This window comes from Centrocercus urophasianus, unplaced genomic scaffold (genome assembly GCF_019232065.1).
Source record: "Centrocercus urophasianus isolate 14NV4802_14NV808 unplaced genomic scaffold, USGS_Curo_1.0 seq_11, whole genome shotgun sequence".
Taxonomy (NCBI): Eukaryota; Metazoa; Chordata; class Aves; order Galliformes; family Phasianidae; genus Centrocercus; species Centrocercus urophasianus.
In genome coordinates, this window is record NW_024884253.1 from 32,310,127 (window position 1) to 32,334,363 (window position 24,237).

The window sequence follows — 24,237 nt, forward strand, 5'->3', positions numbered from 1 at the left end:
AAAACCAAAACAGTAGTTGTCTTCTGTTGAATGATGTAGTCTTGATTCCAGGTTTGACAATGTCACTTTGTTTATAGATGCCCAGAGTGTAGTGGACATCTACGTGAACTATGATTGTGACTTAAATGCAGCAAATATATTTGAAAGGCTGGTTAATGACCTATCAAAGATTGCTCAAGGAAGAGGTAGCCAAGAACTAGGCATGTCCAACGTTCAGGTAAAAACAACAACAACAACAGTAGAAAAAAAACAAAACTACCAAACCTTTTGAAAATTCATGTTTCTTGAAAGGATAAAATGAAGCTCTTTGTTCCACTAATGTATTTCTTTTGATTTTTTTTCTAGGAATTAAGTTTGAGGAAGAAAGGATTGGAGTGTTTAGTATCAATCTTGAAGTGCATGGTGGAGTGGAGTAAGGATCAATATGTAAATCCCAATTCTCAGACAACACTTGGTAAGGCATGAGGCGTCTTGCTTTTCGTTTTAGTAAAGAGGTGCCATTGGAATTTAGTTTCTACAGTATTTCGATATTTATAGTTTCCAGATTGGTAAAACCTCATGCATGGATTAGTGTCATTTATATGATTTTCTGTCTTAATTGTATGAATTCCTGTAATGCGGTTACTCTGGAGATTACTAAATCCTTTTATTTCGCATATTTCTAACTTTGAAAAAGACCATAAAATGTAATTTGAAATGCCTTTAGTTTCATATTGATTAAATTACTATTCAAGCAACTAGGATGGAGGGTGATTTTTTTCTTTTCAAGGCTCCAGGGAGACCTCATTGTGGTCTTCCAATATTTGGTGGGAGAGTATAAACAGGAGTGGGTATGACTGTTTACATGGGCTGATTGTGATAGCACAGGGGGAGTGGTTTTAAACTAATGCAGGGGAGATTTAAGTTAGATATTAGGAGGAAGTTTATCACTCATAGGGAGGTGACACAATGGAACAGGTTGCCCAAGGAAGTTCTGGATTCCCCATCCCTGGAGGCATTCAAGGCCAGGCTGGATGTGGCTCTGGGCAGCCTGGTCTGGTGGTTGGCGACCCTGCACATAGCAGGGGGTTGAAACTAGATGATCATTGTGGCCCTTTTCAACCCAGGCCATTCTATGATTCTGTGATTTATTAATATATAGCTAATGAAATTTCCATTGTTGTAAATAGTGAAGTAACTGAATCACTACTTGCTTTATTCTTGTTTCAATCTGGCCTGAGATTAAAACTATTAAGGTTATACCAGAATTTTTAAGTTAAGAGGTTAGTTTGGTAGTTGAAGTAACGAAGTGGAAGCTTAGAGGTGGTTAGCACTACTGTCACTGAACTGAGTGAGAGCACCAGCCACTTGGCATGTGTGATCATAAACATTTTTAGGCACTCTGTTTCAGAAACTTGCAGTGTGATTTGCTTTTGTCAAAGATAACTTCCACCATAAGAATAAAAGAATCTATAACTAGGTTTCTGAGTTGTTCTTGTTTTTCCCTAGGTACTACAAAGTATAGTTGTAATTTAAGTTTAAATATCAAATATGTGATATGATGAAAGAATCCTCCTTGATGCACTCTAGTGATTCTTTGCTTATCTTCCCAATGAAAGCAAAACCAGAGTATTTATAGAAAAATAAATATATCATTGATGATAACTGTTACAACTTTTAGAACCCTTTAGAGAGGATTTGAAAGATAATTGAAGAACTATTTTGATTTGATTTCGATTTCTCTTCACTTGAATGCGCTGTATTTCCTACATATGTAATCCTTTCAATTTGTAGGGCAAGAAAAACCTACAGAACAGGACAGCAATGAAACCAAACACCCGGAGACAATTAACAGATATGGAAGCTTGAATTCCTTGGATTCTACTGCTTCATCAGGAATTGGCAGCTACAGCACACAGATGTCTGGCACTGACAACCCAGAGCAGTTTGAGGTCCTAAAGCAACAAAAGGAAATAATAGAACAAGGAATTGACTTGTGAGTGCCTTTTATCACCCATGGGAGGGTGGATTCTATTGGAACTATGAAGATTGCTGGGTTTTTCTTCCTTCTCCTCATAGATACTCATCTTGTGTTAGGAAAAAAACTCTGGATGTAACAGCACTTCCTCTGGTGAAAGAGTGCTGAATGGTGTCCCCTTTGGAGCCTGTCAACAGTGTTTTGTGTTAACCTAATTCCTCACAGCTAGAAGATGAGTACTCTGAATGTTTGTTCTTTTTTCTCCAGACCTGCTTGTCTAAAAATAAGATTTTTAATTGGTATATAAAGAACATTGAGCTCACGTAATCAGTTAAATAGTACCTGTTTTGCTGTACACGTTACTGGCGGAAGTGAAATAGCCTCCTCCTAATTCATTATTTTTTCATAATTTGAACTGTAGGATAATATCATTGCTCATGGATTCTGACATGAATCTTCCATGTGATTTCAGACTCGTCACCTCATCTCCTCATTGAGGTCACTTTAAGCAGAACTAGAAGTTTTCTGTGGTGTAGTATTCAGACTCTGAAAAGACATGCCTTAGGCCTTCAGTGTTTCAGTTTCTTTCTGTCGCTTGGTTCCTTGTCTAGTGCATTTCCATTCTTATAGGCAACTCCTGGATATATAGAGTCGTTCACAAAGACAAAAACGAAGAGCAACAAAGCATAATTATTCCTTTCCAGATGAAGAATTTGCTGATTTGCTGATGTGTATGTTTTTCTTTTCCTGAAGATAACCCTTCAAAACGTGTTTTGTTTATACGTCTATGTACATATTCATATGTATACACGAATATGCAGTTCTGGAATGTGCAATAGACATGGAATTCCAGTTTGTTTTTGTTAGATCAGGGAAGGGCAGAAACTGAAAATCAGACTAAATAATAGTTCTGTTTCTGTGTGGGTTCTGTGTGAGGACCGGCTTGGATGCCATAAGGGCATTTACATAAGAGGCAGCCATTCACAGGAGTAAAAATTCATCGTCTGATGAAGGGAATAATCAGGAATAACTTACTCCTTTCTGATACATAGTTTGATAAAGGGAAAATACTTACGTACAGATTTTTAATCTCTCATCCAAAATTTATTTAATCTTCTTTGTTAAAGCATTTATAGTTTTGTGCACAGGGGAGAGTTAACTCTCATTCCATCCTGATCTTGATTGTACAGGTTCAATAAGAAGCCAAAGAGGGGGATTCAGTACCTGCAAGAACAAGGAATGCTTGGCATTACCCCTGAGGATATTGCTCAGTTCTTGCATCAAGAGGAGAGATTAGATTCAGTAAGAAAATTGTTTTCCTGATGTTTTTTCTTGGTTATGTTGATGTTTTGATACTAATTGCCAGTCACACGAGTGTTTTAAAGCATATGATTTGCTTGTGCAATGGAGAAGGAAACTTCTGTCTTTGAAAATTTGGGAAGTCATGGAGTTATGAATATAAGTTACAATATGAAAGAGAGTTGTACACTGTCACATAAGCATCCTACAGTTCAGTGGAGTGTAAAAAGGTGGACCTACTTGAGCTGACTCAAGACTTGCTGATGTTCCTAGGCATGTATTTTAGTTAACTGTATTTATTGAGTCCAGAAAGGGACTGCCAGAATTAACTGGACTTCATAGACAGCTGAAAAAGAATGTGGCACTGACAACGTGAAAAGTGCATTTGCTGCCTCCATGGGGAAAGTTATTTAGTCTAGATATTGTGTTTGATTTGGTTTACTGCTAGGGAGCTGTTGCTGAACTTGGGATTGTCCTGCAGTATCTGGCAGAGGATGATGGGAATATCTTACATCGGTATTGTCACAGAATACACAACTTTCTTAAACAGCAGCCAGCACCGCTGTGCTTAGCATCTACCTAGTTATTTCCTGAGGAAAGGTGTGCATATACCCATGATTGCAGCTCTGGCTTCAGCAACAAATTTCAAACTGGAATTTAGAATCAGCCATCAAAACTTGTTAACCTCAGTTTATATATACAGGCACCTTTATCTGAATGCAAATTATTTTTACAGACACCTTTCTCTGAATCCAAGGTAGCACTGATAGTGGCACTGACAGTCATCAGGGGGATGTGTTTGAACATGACCAACATATGTTTGAGCATGGTTCTCAGGCATTTGAAGTCTATACTGTAGTGGGTATCAAGTTTATGTTAGTAAACCTTTCATTCCTATAAGTTCCCCAGCTATAAAGAGCAGAGAAAGGAAGTTACTGGTAATGCTGTCTTTTATACATGTGGTCCTTGTCTAATAGAACAAAATGGTACATGAGTCAAATCAGAGGAGTAAAAAAGCAGGCATATAGAGCATGTAAGAGAGCATTGGAATATCTAGGCAAAATGCTTTGCTTTAGAGAATAGAGGAGAAGCAGCAGTGTGTGTCTGAGCTGCATTCAGGCTTTTCTTTTTGTGTAATGTATTGGCAGTGAGTCTGTTATTCTTAATCTGCCTACCTCTCTTCCCTTGCCCCCAGTGTAAGTGTGCTAGTTTGTATTTCTCTGTTCTTATTTTAGACTCAGGTTGGGGAGTTCCTGGGAGACAATGATAAATTCAACAAAGAAGTCATGTATGCGTACGTAGACCAGCATGACTTCTCAGGAAAGGATTTTGTTTCAGCTCTGCGTCTGTTTCTAGAGGGATTTCGCCTTCCAGGAGAGGCTCAAAAAATTGATCGGCTAATGGAGAAATTTGCTGCCAGATATTTAGAATGTAACCAAGGGTAAGCCATGCTTTATCTCCTGAATTTTGGAAAGTTGAATAACAAATGAAGATTCCTAATATGTTAAATTTGCTGTTATTTTTCTTCTTTCTCAACTCAGGCAAACTCTTTTTGCTAGTGCAGACACTGCATATGTCTTGGCTTACTCAATTATCATGTTGACAACAGATCTTCACAGTCCACAGGTATGTTGCTATGGAAATATTTTTATCATCTGTAGACATCTAAATTTCAGCCTTTTTGACAATGTAGTTGTAAAAGCTTAATGTTCAGTTTGATCACAGAATCATAGAAATGCTTGGGTTGGAAGGAACCTCAAGGATCATCGAATTCTAAGTTCCCTGCCGTAGGCAGTATTGCCAGCCACTAGATCAAATGCTAGATCAGATTGCACAGGGCCCCATCTAACCTGGACTTAAACACCTCCAGGGATGGGGCATCCACAACCTCTCTGGGAAACCTGTTCCAGCACCTCACCACTCAGTAAAAAACTTCCCCTGACATCTAATTTAAATCTCCCTTCTTTTAGATTAAAATCATTCCCCTTTGTTCTATCACATCTACCTGTGTAAAAAGTTGATATTCCTCATGTTTATAATCTCCTTTCAAATATGGGAAGGCCGCGGTGAGGTCTCCACGTGGCCTTCTCTTTTCCAGACTAAGTCCAGGTCTTTCAACTAGTGTTCATAGGAGAGGTGCTTCAGCTCTTTGATCATCTTCATGGTCCTCCTCTGGATCCTTTCCAAAAACTTCACATCTTTCCTATGTTTGGGAGCCCTAGAATTGGATGCAGTGCTCCAAGCTGGGGCCTCACAAGGGCAGAACAGAGGGGGACAGTCATCTCCTTCACCCTGCTGGTCATTCCTTTTCTAATGAAACCCAGCATACCATTGGCCTATCAGGCTACAAGTGCACACTGCTGGCTCGTGTTAAGTTTTTCATCAGTCAGGACCCCTAAGTCCTTCTCAGCAGGACTGCTTTCAAGGAGTTCTTCTCCCAACTTGCATACATATCTGGGATTGCCTTGACCCAAGTGCAAAAGCTCGCCCTTTGGTTTATTGAACCTCATTAGGGTTCACAAAGGCCTGCCTTTTGAGTTTATTGAGGTCCTTCTGGGTGGCTGAACTTCCTTCTTATGTGTAAGTGCCCCATTCAGCTTAGTGTCATCAGCAAACTTGCAGACGATGCACTCAATCCCATCATCTATGTCATTGCTAATAATGTTAGTGTAGTAGGTCCAATATAGACCCTTTGGGGGACAGCACTCTTTACCAGCATCCTCTTGGATGTAGGGCCATTGACCGTTAACCTTCTGATTACAACTTCCAACCAATTTGTTATCCACCGAAGTCTACCCTTCATATCTCTCCTATTTAGAGATAGGGATGGTAGTATGCACTTAAAACATATGGTAGCTAAAGTTTGTATACCTTTTAAGTAACGCTGTCCCATGGATATGAAGATTTTTAAGTTGTTTTGGTTAGCACTTTCTGTAAGGTATTGTTTTCCTACCTTGAATTGGCTATGACACTGAAAGTAGTAATCTACTGTCTTGTAGAACTTATGTAACTACTTACATAAGTTACATTACATTACCCATTGATTTTAGCACAAATCTACTCCTGATTTCAGACAGTTATGATACAGCCTTATTTCAGTAAACAAAAGCTCGCTTCCACAGTGCACAATATTCGAAAGTTTGGTAATTAGCCATTATTATTTTAAAAGAAAAAAAAAAATCTGCAAAAAGTATTAAATTCTGGGGTTATTTTTAGAACAAATAGTCTGGTCTGTATGAAAAAAGTTAATTTTTGGTAACGTATAGCTGACATACCTGCAGTTCCTACTTGAAAATATGTTGTAGTGCCCACATGTCCATGCACGACGATGTAGATTTGATAAAGAAATCTTGCATATGTTGGGTACTTAACAATTTCTTTTGAATCAGAAGGTTCATGTTAACTTATCTGTCCAGCTGCTTTTAGGAAGTGTTTTAACTTTTATGAGCATGTTTCTTGTTCGTATTAAAAGATTCTTTCTGGTTTTCAGGTTAAGAATAAAATGACGAAAGAACAATATATTAAAATGAATAGAGGTATCAATGACAGTAAAGATCTCCCTGAAGAATATCTGTCTGCTATCTATAATGAAATAGCTGGAAAGAAGATTTCAATGAAAGAAACAAAAGAATTAACAATACCTACAAAATCCAGTAAGCAAAGTAAGTAACTGCAGTTAGCACTGGCTCTTCAGTGTCATGTAACTATGTGTCCTATTCAAAATGGGAGAGCAATGAAATCAATATGATCTATATAACTCAATAATAGACACATAACTCACATCATGTTCTTTTACTTGACATAAATGCATGTAGGTTGCACCTTCAAATGTGTGTTAAATGCAACTGTTTATTCTCACTTCCCTGTGCTACTGAATTTCTGGTTTTTAGTGCACTGAGTATGCTGAGTATGGGCTTTGCTGTTGACCAACAACAGAGGGAGATACGTATGAGGGCTTCATGGAATAGGAGTATTGTCAAATAAGTGTGGTGTAGAACAAACACAGTAGTAGTACCTTCTGGCTTTGGGCTAAGCATTGTGGTGGTGTTCTATTGTTGTTGATTTTTTTTTCTCCTGCAATAAGCAGACTTCTTCAAAAATCTTTCTCATTTACAGGGCCCTAGCTGACTATGCTTTTCAGATTATCTTTTCTTCTCTCTAATACCAGATAGACTTTCTTGTGGTTTGCACCATGTGAAAATTCAGAAGTTACTCATTCTAGTTGTTGGACAGAGACTATTAAGTGAAACTGTTGCTTTATTCCTAATGTAGACAGATTTGTATAGAAGTCCTAGGTTAGTATTTTGAACAGGTTGCTTGCAGGAAATTTTATCTGAAAAAACACCCATCCAATTTTCTATCATCACTCAGTTAATTTTTTATTATAATTTTTAAAAAGTTGCATGTATTAGGCTTCAGTTTGTTTTTCTTAATAAGGTGGATGTTCTGCTACTGAAATGAGAAGGTGAAAAAGTAGTTCTGTGAGAAAAAGGATGGCCTTGCACTTCTGTGGCTTGCTGTAGTGATGGCTTGCTATGAAACTTCTATTCAATTTGAAATTAGCTTAGTGGATATGATTTTTATGTTGTCAGTTGAGCTGATAGAGGAAGAATGCTTTTAATGCAAATTGGATCAAAATTAGGTTACATTTCATACATAAACTCATCTTAAGTTAAATGATGTCAATATTTTACCTTGCTGATGCATTAACTTAATGACTGTTTACGTGGATGGACAGTGATACGACATGGGGGAATGGTTTTAAACTAACACAGGGGAGATTTAGGTTAGATATTAGGAGGAAGTTTTTCACACAGAGGGTGGTAACACACTGAAACAAATTGCCCAAGGAGGTTGTGGATTCCCCATCCCTGGAGGCATTCAAGGCCAGGCTGGATGTGGCTCTGGGCAGCCTGGGCTGGTGGTTGGTGACCCTGCACACAGCAGGGAGTTGAAACTGGATGATCATTGTGGTCCTTTTCAACCCAGGCCATTCTATGATTCTGTAGTAACTTTGGAGAATAATGAGAATACAAAAACAAACAAACAAACAAAAACACCTGAATTCAAGTATGGAACTTGATGGAAAATTTTTAAAATTCTGTTATTCCTGAAGATGCCTCTGCTATAGATGTACGAATGTAAAAAGAAGAAAAAATGTGTTTGCAGGTGTTGCCAGTGAAAAGCAGAGAAGGCTCCTGTATAATCTGGAAATGGAACAAATGGCTAAGACAGCTAAAGCTCTTATGGAGGCAGTGAGTCATGTTCAGGCACCATTTACCAGTGCAACACACCTGGAGCATGTGAGACCCATGTTTAAGGTGAGCTACATTTTTAGATACTTAATGCAAATATTGTGGAGTTTCTTCTTCATACAAAAAGCTGACAGACAGAATTTGCTGAAAATACTGAAGGTATGTGTCCACTGTGTTTTGATTCTTTTTTAACCTATTTAACATGTAAAGGGAAGAATGAGCTTCGAGCTCTTCTACTGCAGTTCCATTTACACTGGGATTTCAGGAGTTTGCGTGCCTTGATGCAATGGAGAAATTAGGAGGAGTGCAGAGAGAAACAAAAGTGTAAAGACCAGTTAAAAACTTGAAATAATGGAATTTTTATTTCGTGTATGGAGATGTAGTCCAAGCAATCTCAGACTAATCCCAGTTTATTGTTTGAGTCCCTCCTGCTGCTCTGAAGAGTGATTACTTCACGTTTTGGGGAAGCAGTTACTGGATTAAACTTCTGCCTGATGTTCTCTGTTTCAAATGAGTATTTCAATGGGACTTAGGTGGTTGTCTAGTTTGGGGGTAGGTAGCTAGACCTGTATTAAGCTTGGATGGTTTTTATTTGTTTGCTTTTAAAACTTGTATTATTCTAAACAGCCTTCCTAACCACTTTGTAGGTGCAAAGTTATCTGCAAACCAAATGCCTTTTCCCATACTAGTGACTCAGTTTTTTAGTTAAAAAATATGCTCAGTAGTTTACTGTGTCAGAGAATGCTAGTGGATGTGATCTTTGGCCACTAATTCGTTTTGGTAAACTGACCCCGATAGAGGTCGTTGTGCTCTTTCTGTCTGCTCTCATTTGCTGCCCTTTTCCCAGGTGCTCATATGACCCCTTTGTGAACTACTCCAGGGAGTTACATTCTCAGAAGACTACCCTGAAAAGGGGCAAATAGTTCCCTGATGTAGTTTGCTATAGAGTCAGATTGAGCTTTAGACCATGGCTAGAGAGGAAATGAGGATGTAGCTGTGAAACTGCTGTCTGTGAGGCAGAATTCCAAGTTGCTTATCACCAGTATTAATTATTGGTAAGTAGGTCATTACTCCACACAAAATGATGCAGAATGAAGCCCTTGATTAAGATCTAGATTCAGACATTACTTAGCAGAGATGTACCGTATGCCTTTTCTCTCTAGTGTCGTCTTAAAGGCTGACATGAAATAATTTGCATACAGGCATGTAAAAAAACTATAGATTTTTTTTGTTTCCCGTTTGTTTTACCAGCCCTACTGATCTGACATCTCTAGCCTTTTGTATTTGAAAAGTTCATTATTAAAATCCTGTTTTTCTCAAAGAGCAAAATATAAGCCATCTGAGAAACACTGTAAACATCTTCTGTGAAGTTAATCAGAGAAATTTTCTTGTTGTCATAAGCTAATTAAAGAACAGATGACAATGCTGTATGTATGTTGGAGAGAGAACTGTTTTGGCAAACGTGAGGTATAGAAGTTATGAATACTAAACCTCTTGTCTATTTAGACTTTATAATTTAGATTTCAGCAAATGTTCTAAATTTCCAGCTGTCTCCTTCAGCCATTGATGATACAGTAAAGCTTATCATATCTGTATAGACAGATTTGCCAGGTGGTTAAATCGGAGCAGTAGTACATGTTATGCAACCATCTAAGCACTCCAAAATTGAGTATATGTTTTAAGTGATGGATTTTCACCTTTTATGACAAAAGTCTGTTATAAGTAACAGCATAAATGTAGTTACAAAGCATAGCATAATGACCTCTGGATGGTTCTTAATGGAGGAAAGTATTTCAGTTTTGCAATATTTCGCATTGGTTTTGGTTAATGAAAATTCACATAAAAGGAAGTGAGGAAAAAAGAAGAAAAAGTAATACTGCACTTCTGCGGTGTGCAGTAGGGAATTAAGTCCTGGATCAAGGAGTTCATCTGAATTTTCAAACAATCTCCCAGGGGGATGTTTTGATGTGTGCAAGTTTTAAGTAGTTTATCAAGGTAGTGCTTTTGGAATTAGTAGCTTGAATGAATCCAAAACTCTGATGAATCATTTTCACTTGAAATTGTGTTGCTGCCTGCAGTGGCCGTTGATTCTGTCTTGCATCTGCGGTGTCTTGGGGTAATTATTGCTAAAATTATTCTTGGTACCCTGTGGTTTCCTCTTCATAACGGCATGTAGTTATGACAGAATCCTTTGCATCTTCAGATCCCTTTTTCTGCATGTTGGAGGGGGAACTTAAGCCACAAGGACAGCAGCATGGGATTCTGCTGCCATAACATCGTGTAGTATACTTGCAGTCCCACACAAGGCATGAGGAAACAGTGGGCCTATATACAGCCTTTTACTGTCTTAGAGTAATTGTAGCTGAATTAATAAAATACATTCTCTTATGCATTACTTTTTTCAACCTTTTTTTTAAACCACGATAAATGTGACTTACTGAAGTACATAGCTTTCTTTGCACACTGTGTGCTGCGAAGTTAAACATACCTGCTCTTGACATAATTATTGGCTCTACTTTTATTCCGTGTTCTGTGAAGTGTTCATGTAGAACAGATTGGTTATCTAGGGAATACCAAAACTGTAATAGACATTTAATTGATGTAACTTTGGGGATAGAGGTTTTTTTTAGCTATCTCAAGTTGACGTTTTTGTTGTTTGGTGTGACAGAGTGGTTCTGTATGGGAATGCTTGTCTGTATTACTTCTGTTTTTTCTCTGGTGTCTCTTATAACTTTTTCCTTTTCTCAGAAGACAACTTCAAGGTTTTTTTTGAGTTGAGGGCTGAACTGAAGCTTCAGCAAAGTGTTGAAAATGTAACATTTATTCTCTTCAAGTTCTAGCAGCTGTTAATGTGATTTCTATTTTGCATATGTTCCAGTTGGCGTGGACACCTTTCCTAGCTGCATTCAGTGTGGGTCTACAGGACTGTGATGACACAGAAGTTGCATCTCTTTGTTTGGAGGGTATACGGTGTGCTATCAGGATTGCTTGTATTTTCAGTATACAGGTAAAATAATAAACGTTAAAATTAAGCTTGAGACAATGCTTTAAGTAGCAGCATAGTTTTAGTACTGTTCTATAAGTTCTTGTTGCTAAAGCTGTACACTGTAATTCCCAGAGGCAGCTCACTTGTGCGTTTACAACAGTCTTACACCAGCTGATGTTTAAGGATTTCTTCCAGCAGAAATCTTTGTATTATATTTGACTGAGAGTGTTTAAAGTAACATCTTCCCTGTTGTTTTGTGATAAATGCTGTCATGCTGATGGACTGAATTTTTTGTTTCCTTGTAAGCAGTGTACTTTTTTTCAGCTTTTTACTAGTGTAGGTGATATTATGTAAAATAACAGCTTTCTAGGCTTTTTTGTAAGTAAAATAGTATTTCTGTGAACTGTGCTTGAAGTACTGTTCTCAAATACAGAGACAAAATAGTAAATTGAGATTTTAATAATTGGGTACTATTTTAACCTTAATGACAATGGAAATGTTTTTCCTGACATAAATGCATAAAAATGTATTTTGCATTAAGTGCAGTGCCAAGAGTTCCAGACTTTATGTCTCTAGAGGACAGTAATTCTGATTAAATGTGAGGTTTGTTTTTGGTTGGTTGGTTTGGTTTTTGCTTTTCATTTTAGAATCATGGGTAGTAAACATACTGAATGAGGGACTAGTGTGCCATAAGCCTCTGTAGGGATAAATGAAGACAGGAGTAATCCAAATTCATCTATTATTTCTTGTTCACAATTAAAAATGAAAACAACAATCCCCTCCAACTCCCTCCTTCCCCTCCCCGCCAAAAAAAAGGAACATGTAAGACTAACTTAAATACAAACTGTTGAAATGTGATAAGTTAATAAACTCTTATGTTTATTCTTTCACTCTGATAGAACAAATTAGTTAACTTTTTAGAACTAATGTGGTAAGGCACATTGAGAGTTTTCATACAGCTACTTGGTCTGGTGGTTGTGACCCTTCACATAGCAGGGGAGTTGAAACAAGATGATCACTGTGGTCCTTTTCAACCCAGGCCATTCTGTGATTCCTCCCTGTCTTTTTCACTTCATTTTTTTCTTTTTTTGTTCTGAACTGAACAGACATAAATTTGATTAACAGAGCCTACCTTGAAGCTTACAGCTATGCATGAAATTTACTTCCCTGTTATTTTTGTTTGCAAACATGAAACTGCTGCAGATATTGGTTTCAGCATGTGCAAAGGTTTGCTCCCTGTCCTGCAGTGATCTGTCCTTACCGGGGAGGGCAAGAACAAGTTTGCTTCAAAATCCCAATGTTCCAAGAACGTAGCAGAAGCAGCCGTACCTTTTCATTGGTTTGGTACAAACTGTACTGAACTAAAGGTGTTTCAAAAGAAACACTTCTCATTTGCTGGAACTTAATGTTTTCTGTTTATTTCAATTCAGAACTGATGTTTCTAGTTTTCTTTGGAAATTCTGTTGTGTTATTGTTTGAGCAGTTTAGCTGGTTTGTTGATGACTTCAGTACAGTACAGGATGTGGTTCCATTACACAAGGTCCTGATGAGGTGAAAACATTGTCTGACTTCAGGTGCCAGAGAGTTGTGGTGGTTTGAAGGAGTCTCGCAAATCTGTGCTTCCGCTAACTTAAGGATCCTTACTGTTGGAAGCAGATTTTTCTTGTGCTCTTGATTGGTACTGCTGAATAAACATATAGAAGTTCAGAGCAGAGTCTCAACAGTTAACCATTACTTTACATGCCCAAAGAGGCAATGAAGGGAGCCAGACGCTTTGTTTTAATTGTGTAAGCACACAATAGACTTCAAGCTGATCATGTTCACCTCTGACAGCAGTAAAAAGGTTCTGTTTTCATCACTTATACTATTAACCTCAACCTGTCACATTCTTGGTTTTTTCCTTAAGCAGCTGGGACAAGATGTTCGTATAAAGGATATGTGCAGTTCACTTACCTCATCTCTTTTAATTTCTGTTTGAATAGATGCATGGCTTAGTTTTTCTCTTTTAATTCAATGGCTTAGAAAAAGGATCAAAAAAGGAAGGGATATATGTATAGAACAGAGTGGGAAGGTAGAGATAAAAATACTATTTATCAGAAGATAGTTTGTAGACTCCAAAACTTACTCACTTACTACCACACTGCTTCCACTTTTATGCCTGTACTTCATTTGCTGTGCCTTAACCAGCATGCTCTGTTATAGTAGTTGGGGCTGAATGGGACAGCTGCATGACTATGAGAATTCAACTCTTGTATTGCTGCCCTCTGTTGTGGTATTCCTGCTCCCTCTATAAATCATAGAATTGCAACCTACAAGATGACCTACAAGATCATCTAGACCAACAATCCTCCCACTACCATTGCTACCACAGGCTACCAAGCCATATCTCATAGTTACTCATGTTCTGGGATTTATTTTCTTTTTTTTTTTAATGTATCATTATTTTGTGCTGAACGATTTTCGATTTTAAAATAGTCTTAGGCATTCAGTTAAATATCTTTCATAGTTGTCATTTGTTTCTTTGATTTGCAGCCATTTCACTTTATCAACTTTGGAGATCTTACATGACAGAAGAGTAAAATATGTTGGAGAGCTCAGCTGTAATCCCCCTTCTAGATTTGTGATGGGTTGATATAAGACTGAGGTCTCTCCTTTGGTGTTAATAGCACCCTATACTTAGAAATTAGATACCTATGTGTGGAATGCTCCCTTTTGTGCCCCTTTGATGGATTTCATCTGCATAGATTATAGGTCTGTTGCTGTTTACCCAACTGTAACAGTCATCTCACATGCTTTTGAGGTGTCCAAAGTGTGTAGCATAAATCAAATATTTTTTGAACAATTCTGCAGAATTGGCAAAAAGATGCTTTATAGATGTGTTATTTAGACTCCGTTGCAAAAAAAGAAAGAAAAAAAAATTGTAAAAGTTGGGAGAATCTGCTAAGGCAGCATTTTGAGAAAAGGTCCAGGTGCAGTGAAAGAACACTAAAAGCTTAGCTAAGAAGCTGTGTTTCTTCTGTAACAGCATCCTGTTTCAGGGTTGTAAAAATAGTCATGTAACAAACAGACTTAGAAAGCTAATAACCTTTGTGTCCTGTGTGTTGTATGCTGTCACACATTATACTTCACGCTCCCGAGTAGAGGGATCCTGACTTTATCCTTTGGCTTACTACAGAAGAATTGGTGAGACTTTTGTTCTGTAAAATGCATCAGAAATTCAGTTTAAGAAAGAAAAAGGTAAATGGTATAGTTGTTAAAATTACATATTGTACTGAAAACAGGAAACTGAGAAAATGCAAAGCAAATCTTTTTTCTCTCCTTTGTAGCTTGAAAGAGATGCCTACGTCCAAGCATTAGCAAGATTTACATTACTTACAGTGAGTTCTGGTATTACCGAAATGAAGCAGAAGAATATTGACACAATTAAAACTCTCATCACAGTGGCTCATACAGATGGAAACTATTTAGGAAATTCTTGGCATGAGGTACCAAAGTTAATGTTTTTGAGCTATAAGAGTGCTTACTGAGTTTGAATGTACTTCTGTGCTCAGTTGTGCATAAACACAGTTTTCTATATTAAAGTGTCACATAAGTACTTTCACACATACATTACATAGAATTGCTTATTCTGTAGCCAGCTGAAGTAGCAAAAGATGTCCAACTCTGAAAAAAAAAAATTGCAAGAGACTAATGCTGTAGTATTCAAATTACTTCTCATTTTATATTGAAGAGCAAGAATACTTGTCTGGCCTTGAACACTTGGGGGGGGCGGGGGAGGGAGATTAATTTATAAACATCTGCCCTAAGGTTTTTGTTTTTACTGTTTTAAACTACTTTCTGTTGCTAACCAACTTCTTTTCTCTCTGTACTAGATTCTGAAATGCATCAGTCAACTTGAGCTGGCCCAGCTAATAGGAACTGGAGTAAAACCTCGTTACATCTCAGGGACAGTGCGTGGCAGGGAAGGTTCTTTTACAGGAACAAAAGACCAGGCACCTGATGAATTTGTGGGGCTAGGGCTGGGTAAGTAATGCAGATACTAAGTACTTCATGTGCAGGCACGCATTAGTTTGCACCTTGCTTTCATTATTGGTGTCTGTCAAGATTCAGAGATCTGAGTGTGAGTGGTCCTTCTGAAATGATGTCTACATGGTGTGTCTTATGCTTTGAGTAGGCATCTCTGGAATATTTGGTTTGTTCTGTGAATCATTATCGTTGGGATGAGAAAGTAAGAAATGTAAAGAAATTATACTTTATTTTTCTTAAAATATAGCTGATAAAGTAAGAATGTACTGCTGATAGTATGACCAGATTAAATAATAATCCGGAGTTAATGCACTAAGTATTGTACCATGTATGACTAAAGGTGTAGGGTATCGAAATATCAAGGCTGTGTAACTCCATTAGACTGTTAGAAATGTTCCATTTCAAGATGTTGCTAGGTTTCTCCTGCTTTGTGAGTGACTTTACCTACAGTACAGCAAAACCTTTGTGTTTCCTCAAGCTTTATTGTTCTTGCAGTGTTCTTTCCGAGCAGTAATGATTGTTTTACTAGTTACCTTGACTTCAGCCCTCAGCTCATCCTCATCTAGCTTTGTGTCTTCCTCCTGTAGTTCTTACTCTGCAGTCAGTGCTTTTCTTTCCATCGTGCTTTGCCTTGGCCTGCCTCACCTTGCCAAGATTTGCTGAAGGGAAACCTTATCCCTAGAAATCACTGCATCTGCCAACATCTCATATAATGTGCTTCTCTCTGCCCTCATCACATGCATCTTGCACTTTAGTTTTCCCTGATGACCTATCCAGCTTTGCTTTTTCCAAGCACTGAGAGTATTTCTACATTGCAGTGACAGGCCCTTAAAAATTTTAAGTCCTAACAGCTCAAGAATGTAAACTGTAGTCAGGTGTCTCTAAATCATACTTGCCAGTCATTGGTGTCGATCCAGCTCATAAATTTTTTTTTTTCTCCTTTTGTCAACTCCATTTCTAAGGAACATAACATATGCCCAAATGCATAAAAACATTTCTGCCCAAATTGAATTTCTGGAATACTTATTACTGTACACATATGGAAATTTAACTATTTTCTCTTAATATAATTTTAATCTTATTGGAAGATGTTTAACTCACTCGAATTCAGTTTTCATACACTAAGTGACTGTGTTCTGACAGGGCCCCTTCTTGGCTTCTCTGTTTTTTTGCTCTTCTTCACACATTGTGTTGCGGATTGTTTTTTTTTTCTGTGGTGACTTTTGGGAATGCTGCTTTCTAGCCATCTATCCATAAAACTGTACTTCTGTGAAGAACCCATAATGTATATGCCCATGAATATAGCCATACATTTTACAGGCAAGTAATTGTTTAATTAATGAAGGTGCAGCCTGATGTCACATAAGTCTCATCTTTCAAACCTGTGTCCAGAATCTGGTGTAGGTATGCAGCAGCTTTCACTCTTACTGCTGAAGTAGAGGTGTCTATCTAAAAGCAAAACAAAAGGCTCATTTACTGCATGAAAAGCCAATCAGCTGTGTACTCTTGCAGCACCTACTTTTCAATGTCTTTTCAATCACTCTTCCTGCTAGGAACCTTTTCAGTTTTGCTTGAAAATTCACAGCGTTGTAGTGTTGTTAAAGTAAAGAAACAGCCAATTATTCTTTTGTTTCCTTGATAGGAATGGAGTTAAAACTTCGAGTTTTAACTGAAAAGTTCAGCTTTCTTTGTCTCTAATTTCTATTTGCAAAGTTGTAAGACAGCAGTGAGTAAGTTGTAGCCTAAGTGTGGCTTTTAGGTAACTGAAAGTCCTCCACGGCAATGTGAGTTTAAGGAATTCATTTTTCATAAAGTAAAATTATGTAAGTGACTTTTCCTTGTAAAAGATCTCATAAATGTTGGAATAGAAATGCATATTAAAAAAAAAATCAGCTGCCTGTGCAAGCTTTGCAGCATTGATCATAAATCCTCTGGTAATAACAAGTTTTTATGTAAACTGGCAGAATTGGATAGGATTGTTTGACTTTGAAATACCTCTCCCAGTTCACCTCATACAGAGCAGTGCATTTCTTAGCTGCCATGTTACTTGTATTCAAGCCAGTTGAGCTTGGCAATTGATCTGTATGCTTAAAATAAAAATTCTAATCAAATCCAACAGTATTACAAGTTGCTGAAATACTAGAATAAGGTTGTGTATATGCGTGCCTGCTGAAAAGTTATTCGAAGTCTTAGAAAAATTTTTCAAATAGCCCTATTGAGCTGGATCTGATGGCCATCATCACAAGCCTCCTCCATCTGCGGAGCACAGCAAGACTAAATGGCAGGCTTTTGAGAGAGAGTCTGAAATGCAAAAACTTCTCTGTCCCTGTAAAGCTGAAAACAGAATCACTTCTCTTTGAATCTTCTGTTTTCTTTACCTTTCTGATAGGCTCCTTAAGAGGAAAAGCTTGCATATAGTGTAGGTAGAACTACCCAGTGTGATTGTAAGATTGTTGTCGTTTTTTTTCCTGATGCTGGGGAGCTCAGAAGTTACAGGAAAGCTGAGAAACTTACTCGCTGAAGTTAGCGTTTTAATGTGAGCTTTTCCAGGTGCTGTTTACAGTTTCTATCTCCCGGAGTTGTTTCTTTTTTCCTCACTGTTGTTGGGTGATAATTTTGCTGTACTTGAGATGGAGTTTTGATGGGAGTTCTTCTCTGTGAATGATTAGAAGGAAACCTGTCAGGATGGATTTACTTGCTTGCGGTTCTTAGAGTGAGAAATGTTCACCTTTGTCCAGTGTTCTCTGTCCTAGTTTTTCTTTCCAGTAACAGAATAACCACGGATCTATTTAAAGATGGAGAGAAAAAAGTGGTTCTTGTGCTTCTGAATTATTTTTTTCTTGTTTATATTTATCTAAAAGTTCAAAATGGGGACTGTTTAATGTCACTAATGAGCTTGTATGTATATGTATAGAGAATCTTCAGAATATTATGCAGTAGTTCACTCTTGATGGGAAAGTAATAATATCCTTACTGTGAATTAGAAATAATGACATTGTAGTGACATGACTTTTCCTTTCTTCCCTGCCCTTTCTTTGTTGTCTGTCATCCACTTCCACATCTTGTTTACTGCAGTTGGTGGAAACGTGGATTGGAAGCAGATAGCAAGTATTCAAGAGTCCATTGGTGAAACTAGCTCCCAAAGTGTTGTTGTTGCTGTAGACAGGTACTGTATTACATTTATTCTTGCCATCTCAAGATTCCTTTTGTTTTTAAAACTTGATTCAGTAGTCTGATGATAGGAAGTTATTAATTTACCATGAGTTTGCCATGGAAGGCGCTACAAAGATATTACCATGTAAGGGTGCTTTGGGGTTTTGCACTTCTGTCTTAAAAAGAGCAGATTTTTTTTTTTTTTGCAAGAAGGAATAAAGATCAGACAAGAAGTCTGTTTTACTGATGTGAAATTATTACTGGTCATTTGCAGAATGGAGGCTGCTGCACCATCTGGTGAATTTTGATTTGCTAAATGTGGTAACAAATAGCAAATCTTATTTTGCCTTTGTACAGGGAGCATTACTGATAGACAAAACCCTTCCCTCTTAAATGTGGTACCGATTTCTTGCTTTTCTCCAGAGTAGGTAGGTGCTGTCTGTTATTATCAACACTGTTATTTCAGTGTTGCCTTCTTTGAATCATATTTATATTAACTGGTTTGATAAGACCTCGTACACATCATCAGAATTCCAATCTGAACTGAGGTCTTAATGGATCTATCTGTGTCAGCTTATAAGAAATCAGAAAGTATCATTTTCTAAATGGTTGTCAAAATTGACAATCCTGGAGCAAAGCGGTGTTCCGAAGGCTTGCAGGCTTTCTGTGATTGAGTATAGCAACAAGATCGATGTCAGTTCAGTGAAAGTTGCCTTGCAGTAAAATAGCATTGAGCTACCTGGAGGGGCTTAATGTCAAACACATAATAGCTCTTTAGGTTTGCTGTGTTTCTCCACACTTCATAATGGAAAGTGTTTCAAGTATCTATTTGTCATGGCAAGTAGGAATCATGCACTCTGGAGAAGGCTGCTTTATCCATTTGAAGGAGGCCTGCATAGTTTATAAAGCTGCTGATGTTATTCATCTGTCATTGTCAGGGAGCAGATAGAATTTGAAACAGTGCTTACTGCCCATGTATTGTGTGGAGTAATTTTTAAATATTAGAAATAATTGAAGTACTTCTGTTTTTATTTTCACAGCTCAATCTTTTCTCACAGTTTTTAATATTGAATAGATAACATTAGATGGTTATAAATGCTTGAGTACGTGGTTAATAGATACTTTCTTAGGACATTGTAATAAAGTCTTAAACTTTACTTTACAGAATATTTACAGGATCTACAAGATTGGATGGAAACGCTATTGGTAGGTTTTATATTTCATTTTTATTTGTTTCCCTGCAAACTGCAAAGCATCTTTGTGATAAACCTTGGAACAATGCTATATTAATATCTGTGCTCATTTAACAGTGGATTTTGTTCGTTGGCTTTGTGCTGTATCTATGGACGAACTGCTGTCTGCTACTCACCCTCGAATGTTCAGCCTGCAAAAGATAGTAGAGATTTCTTACTACAACATGGGTCGGATTAGGCTACAGTGGTCTAGAATCTGGGAAGTTATTGGAGATCATTTTAATAAGGTATTCTCTGTTAATTGTTATGCTGCTTGATTTATTAATACAAATTTTATTTAGAGATTTGCTGAAAGCATTCTCATCTGAATTATATTGATTTTGTGTCATTTGCCATAAGTAGTTTAAAATATCAAAAAATGTAAAGCTTGAAAAATGTGTAAAGCAAAGGGGCACAGGATAATAAAATGCAAAAGCAGGGGCACAAATTAAATTATTTATAATGATTTGAGTCTTGAACTAGCTTCTTCTAGTTCTGTGGCCTGTGTGCTTGGGAGTTTTATGAGGCTTGGGATTGATCAGAGGCTGTTTTCTACTCAAATCTACAAAAGTAGATTTGAAGATTTACATGTTTTCAATACAGCTTGTAGAAGTCTTCGTACACAGCTTGTTTATTTTGAGAAAGTTTAAATGCTAGTTATATGTAATGTTGGAATTGGTTAGGAATGAATGAATTACATTAATGATCGTGTTTTACAGAATTGGCTACTGTTTAACTTTGTTGATTTTCCAGTACTGCTCCCTTGTCCATGATCAAATGTAAAGGCAAGCTGAATCCATAAGAATTCTGATCCCAGCTTACTTTAATTACTACTCTGTGTTGTCAGGTTGGCTGCAATCCCAATGAAGATGTAGCTATTTTTGCAGTTGACTCATTAAGACAGTTATCAATGAAGTTCTTAGAAAAAGGAGAACTTGCGAATTTCCGATTTCAGAAGGACTTCTTAAGACCATTTGAACATATAATGAAGAGAAACAGGTAATGACTTAAATTAACTCAGTGTCTTGGGATGATAAGCACCAACTTTTGCAGTTAATGTTTCAGGTTGCCTTCGTAAAATCAGTTGCTGAAGAATAATAGTATCCTATTCTGTGATTCTATGATCCTAATTGATTAATTTAGTTTAAACAATTACTGTTTATCCTCTTCATTCAGGTCCCCTACCATTAGAGACATGGTTGTTCGGTGCATTGCGCAGATGGTGAATTCCCAAGCTGCCAACATCCGTTCTGGTTGGAAGAATATTTTTTCAGTTTTTCATTTGGCTGCCTCAGATCAGGATGAAAGTATAGTGGAACTTGCATTCCAGACTACAGGACACATTGTCAGTGAGTATTGATGGTGATCAAACATAATGAAACGGGCTGTGACACTGCGGGCTGAGGAGCTTTGTTTCTCTGTTAGTTCTACACTCTACGTAGTAAAAGCTCAGTGGATGTTTCAGGAAACCATGTTATATGTTATGTACTGTACAGACAATCCTCTGGTAAAATGCTTTCTGCTGTAATTCAGTCAGGTCATTGTCATCTGTCTTCCCCTTAGGTCTTATGAAACATTTGACTGCTTGCAGTCTTCTGTAATAAAACCAGTCAAGCCTTAGATTATTTTCTTTGATATGTACTTTTTCATTTTAGTGTAGCAAAATGTATTTTTTCCAGGGGAAGAAAGACATAACAACTAACTGTGCAGTCACTTTACTGTTACGTTGATTGCTTATCTTTCTCATTGTTTCTGAATTGTGTTTGTGTGCAGCTCTGCTGAGATAGATAGAACTGCTGGGTTTTGGCTTTTTTTCCATTCTGGTCTAGAGCTCAGACTTTAAATGCCAAAAGGGCTCTCTTATTCTCTATCAGCATCTGCAAATTCCTGAAACATTTTCAGCATTTTATTCTGAATGTTCCATTCTTTCAAAATTCCTTCTATTTAAAAATCAAGACCAAAGGACCATACTGCTGAGGGAAAATGAATCACATTGCTTTAGGTGGCCCTGTGAAGCTCCAGTCACAGACCTAATGTTAAGCAGTAGGCTTATTGCTCTATTCTCATTTACTTGTAATCTCCTTTAGGCTGTGTGCTACCTTTATTTATTTTAGACAGCGATTTTCAAACTATAATGCTTTCAAAGTGATTATTTTTGTTGAGCATTGATGTTTTAGTTTTGTTCAGTAATCAAGCCTTTCACAACATCAGTCGATGAACCAACCTCTTGTGACTTCTCTTACAGTTAGTTCATACTAGAATTAGTAGATTTTTGAAACATTACCTTTTTCTTCTGTTCACACTTTTTTTTGCCAGCAATCGTGTTTGAAAAACACTTCCCAGCAACCATAGATTCTTTCCAGGATGCAGTAAAGTGCTTGTCTGAATTTGCCTGCAATGCAGCATTTCCAGATACCAGCATGGAAGCCATCCGCCTCATCCGCCACTGTGCAAAATACGTATCTGATAGACCTCAGGTAAAATCTGTATTCATGAAATTGGGCTTTTTAATGAACAGTGTTTTAATAAAGTGAAAATGCTAATCTTGTTGGCTTTGCTTCAAGTTTCAGAGATTAGTGAGAAACATACTTTATTCAGAAGGAACAGGAGTATAAAATGCCATTTGTTTTAAAGTTATCAACAAATTTCTTTTCTCTCTGTCTTGCATCCCGTCTTCCTAGTTCATCTGTTGACGGAGAAGAACGTAGCTCAGGATCTGCTTTGCACTGAGAAATGTTAGTGTATAATGACATAAGCAAAAATGATTGATCTACTTATATTTTGGTAGATCCTTACTTTCAGTGCTGTCTTGACATAACAGAACTCAGAGCAAACAGCATGCAAAACCTAATGTTTGAATCTATCATTTAGTTTATTTTTGAGTTTTCATAGTATGCTAAGCATTACTTCAAAAACCAGTTCACTTTCTCACTCACCTGAGGTACCAAGCTATTATATTAATGCAGTAGTATTAGCCCAGCGTTAGTATAGTAGAGCTTGTTATTTCTAGTCCATTTTGTATTTTGTTTGTGAAGAATTGCACTGGCTCTGTATAACACTGTGTTTGCTTCTAAAGGCCTTCAAGGAATATACAAGTGATGATATGAATGTAGCTCCTGAAGACAGAGTGTGGGTGAGAGGATGGTTCCCAATTCTGTTTGAATTATCCTGTATCATCAATAGATGCAAATTAGATGTAAGAACCAGGTAACAATCAGTGTTTGTAATTCAAATTCTAGAAGGCTTATTTTACACTTTAAAAACAGAAACAACTCTCTTAATAAATGTAACTAGCATAAAATGTCTTGTGGATTTAATATGTGGTATCACAATGGGAAGAGCAGACTTTTTAAAAACACCTTTTAAGTAGATGCTGGAACGTAGAAATTCTGTCTTCACATGTGAAGTGTTATATTCAAGCACATCTGCAGTGTTTGCTTACGATGAGTAACTATAAAATCTTGAAGATTAGAAATAGGTATATTATTAACAGTTGATTTATCACTGAACTCATAAATTATTTAAAACAGGCCAGTTCAATGTTTACCATTAGATGATGTGGAGACAGTTTATGCATAGAACATAGTAGTATGTAAAACTCAAATTTAACTTTGCTAATATGTAACAATCAAACAGTATTTTGATGTGGAAGGTCAACTATCAGTAGGCCTTTTTTTCTTTTTACATGAGATGTTCTGTTGGATTAATACTAGAAAATCTGTATTTTTTCTAGTAGCAATACTGATCCTCTTCTTTTCTGTAGTAAGTTTAAATGTAGGACTTAGTAAGCTTAGTAATGTTACATTCTACGAAATATGCTAGTTACACATTCCATCTTATTATTTGTCATGGTTGACCTGGGTAGACCTCGTATCACGTTTCTGATGGTTTTTGATTAAAGGAAATGTAAAATGCTCCATGCAATGACTAGATTTTGTGTTAGTGGAACCCAACAGCTGAATTCTGTTGGAATTTTCCTTTGTTTTTGATAGTATTGTGACTCCAGTTCTGCCTGCCCCCTTGTGTCTTGTGTATCATACCCTGACGATTTACAAGCTCTTCTTACACAAAGATGCATTCATTGGTTGAGGATTGCAGAAACAGTTGAAAAAGCAAAGTTGCACTCCAATCTCATGTAATACCTCCTTCTTTTCCTTGAATAAGTGTTTTTTCCCCATACAAGACATGTTCTGTTGGAGTTCTAGTGCTAAATACATAGTTCTTACATAGAAATAATTGTTCCTTTGGTTTTGTGGTCTTTCGTATAAGCTGTAATCCTATTTGAAATGGCCACTACTGTCTCACTATTGCCTATGACTGTAAAGTATG

The 24,237-nt window shown here is 37.1% G+C and overlaps 1 protein-coding gene across 1 annotated transcript in view; it reads left to right on the plus strand.

Moving 5' to 3' along the window:
- The window catches only part of ARFGEF1 (ADP ribosylation factor guanine nucleotide exchange factor 1), an 83,845-nt gene that overhangs the window by 47,783 nt on the left and 11,825 nt on the right, over positions 1-24,237 (plus strand). The window contains exons 12-29 of the mRNA XM_042840080.1: positions 78-217; positions 346-454; positions 1,774-1,975; positions 3,148-3,259; positions 4,492-4,697; positions 4,798-4,882; positions 6,747-6,918; positions 8,426-8,577; positions 11,390-11,518; positions 14,824-14,982; positions 15,370-15,520; positions 18,599-18,689; positions 19,842-19,882; positions 19,987-20,156; positions 20,756-20,907; positions 21,085-21,257; positions 22,225-22,385; positions 22,985-23,115. Of these exons, the coding sequence (XP_042696014.1) occupies positions 78-217; positions 346-454; positions 1,774-1,975; positions 3,148-3,259; positions 4,492-4,697; positions 4,798-4,882; positions 6,747-6,918; positions 8,426-8,577; positions 11,390-11,518; positions 14,824-14,982; positions 15,370-15,520; positions 18,599-18,689; positions 19,842-19,882; positions 19,987-20,156; positions 20,756-20,907; positions 21,085-21,257; positions 22,225-22,385; positions 22,985-23,115 (2,536 nt within the window). The remainder of the gene's footprint in view (positions 1-77; positions 218-345; positions 455-1,773; positions 1,976-3,147; positions 3,260-4,491; positions 4,698-4,797; positions 4,883-6,746; positions 6,919-8,425; positions 8,578-11,389; positions 11,519-14,823; positions 14,983-15,369; positions 15,521-18,598; positions 18,690-19,841; positions 19,883-19,986; positions 20,157-20,755; positions 20,908-21,084; positions 21,258-22,224; positions 22,386-22,984; positions 23,116-24,237) is intronic.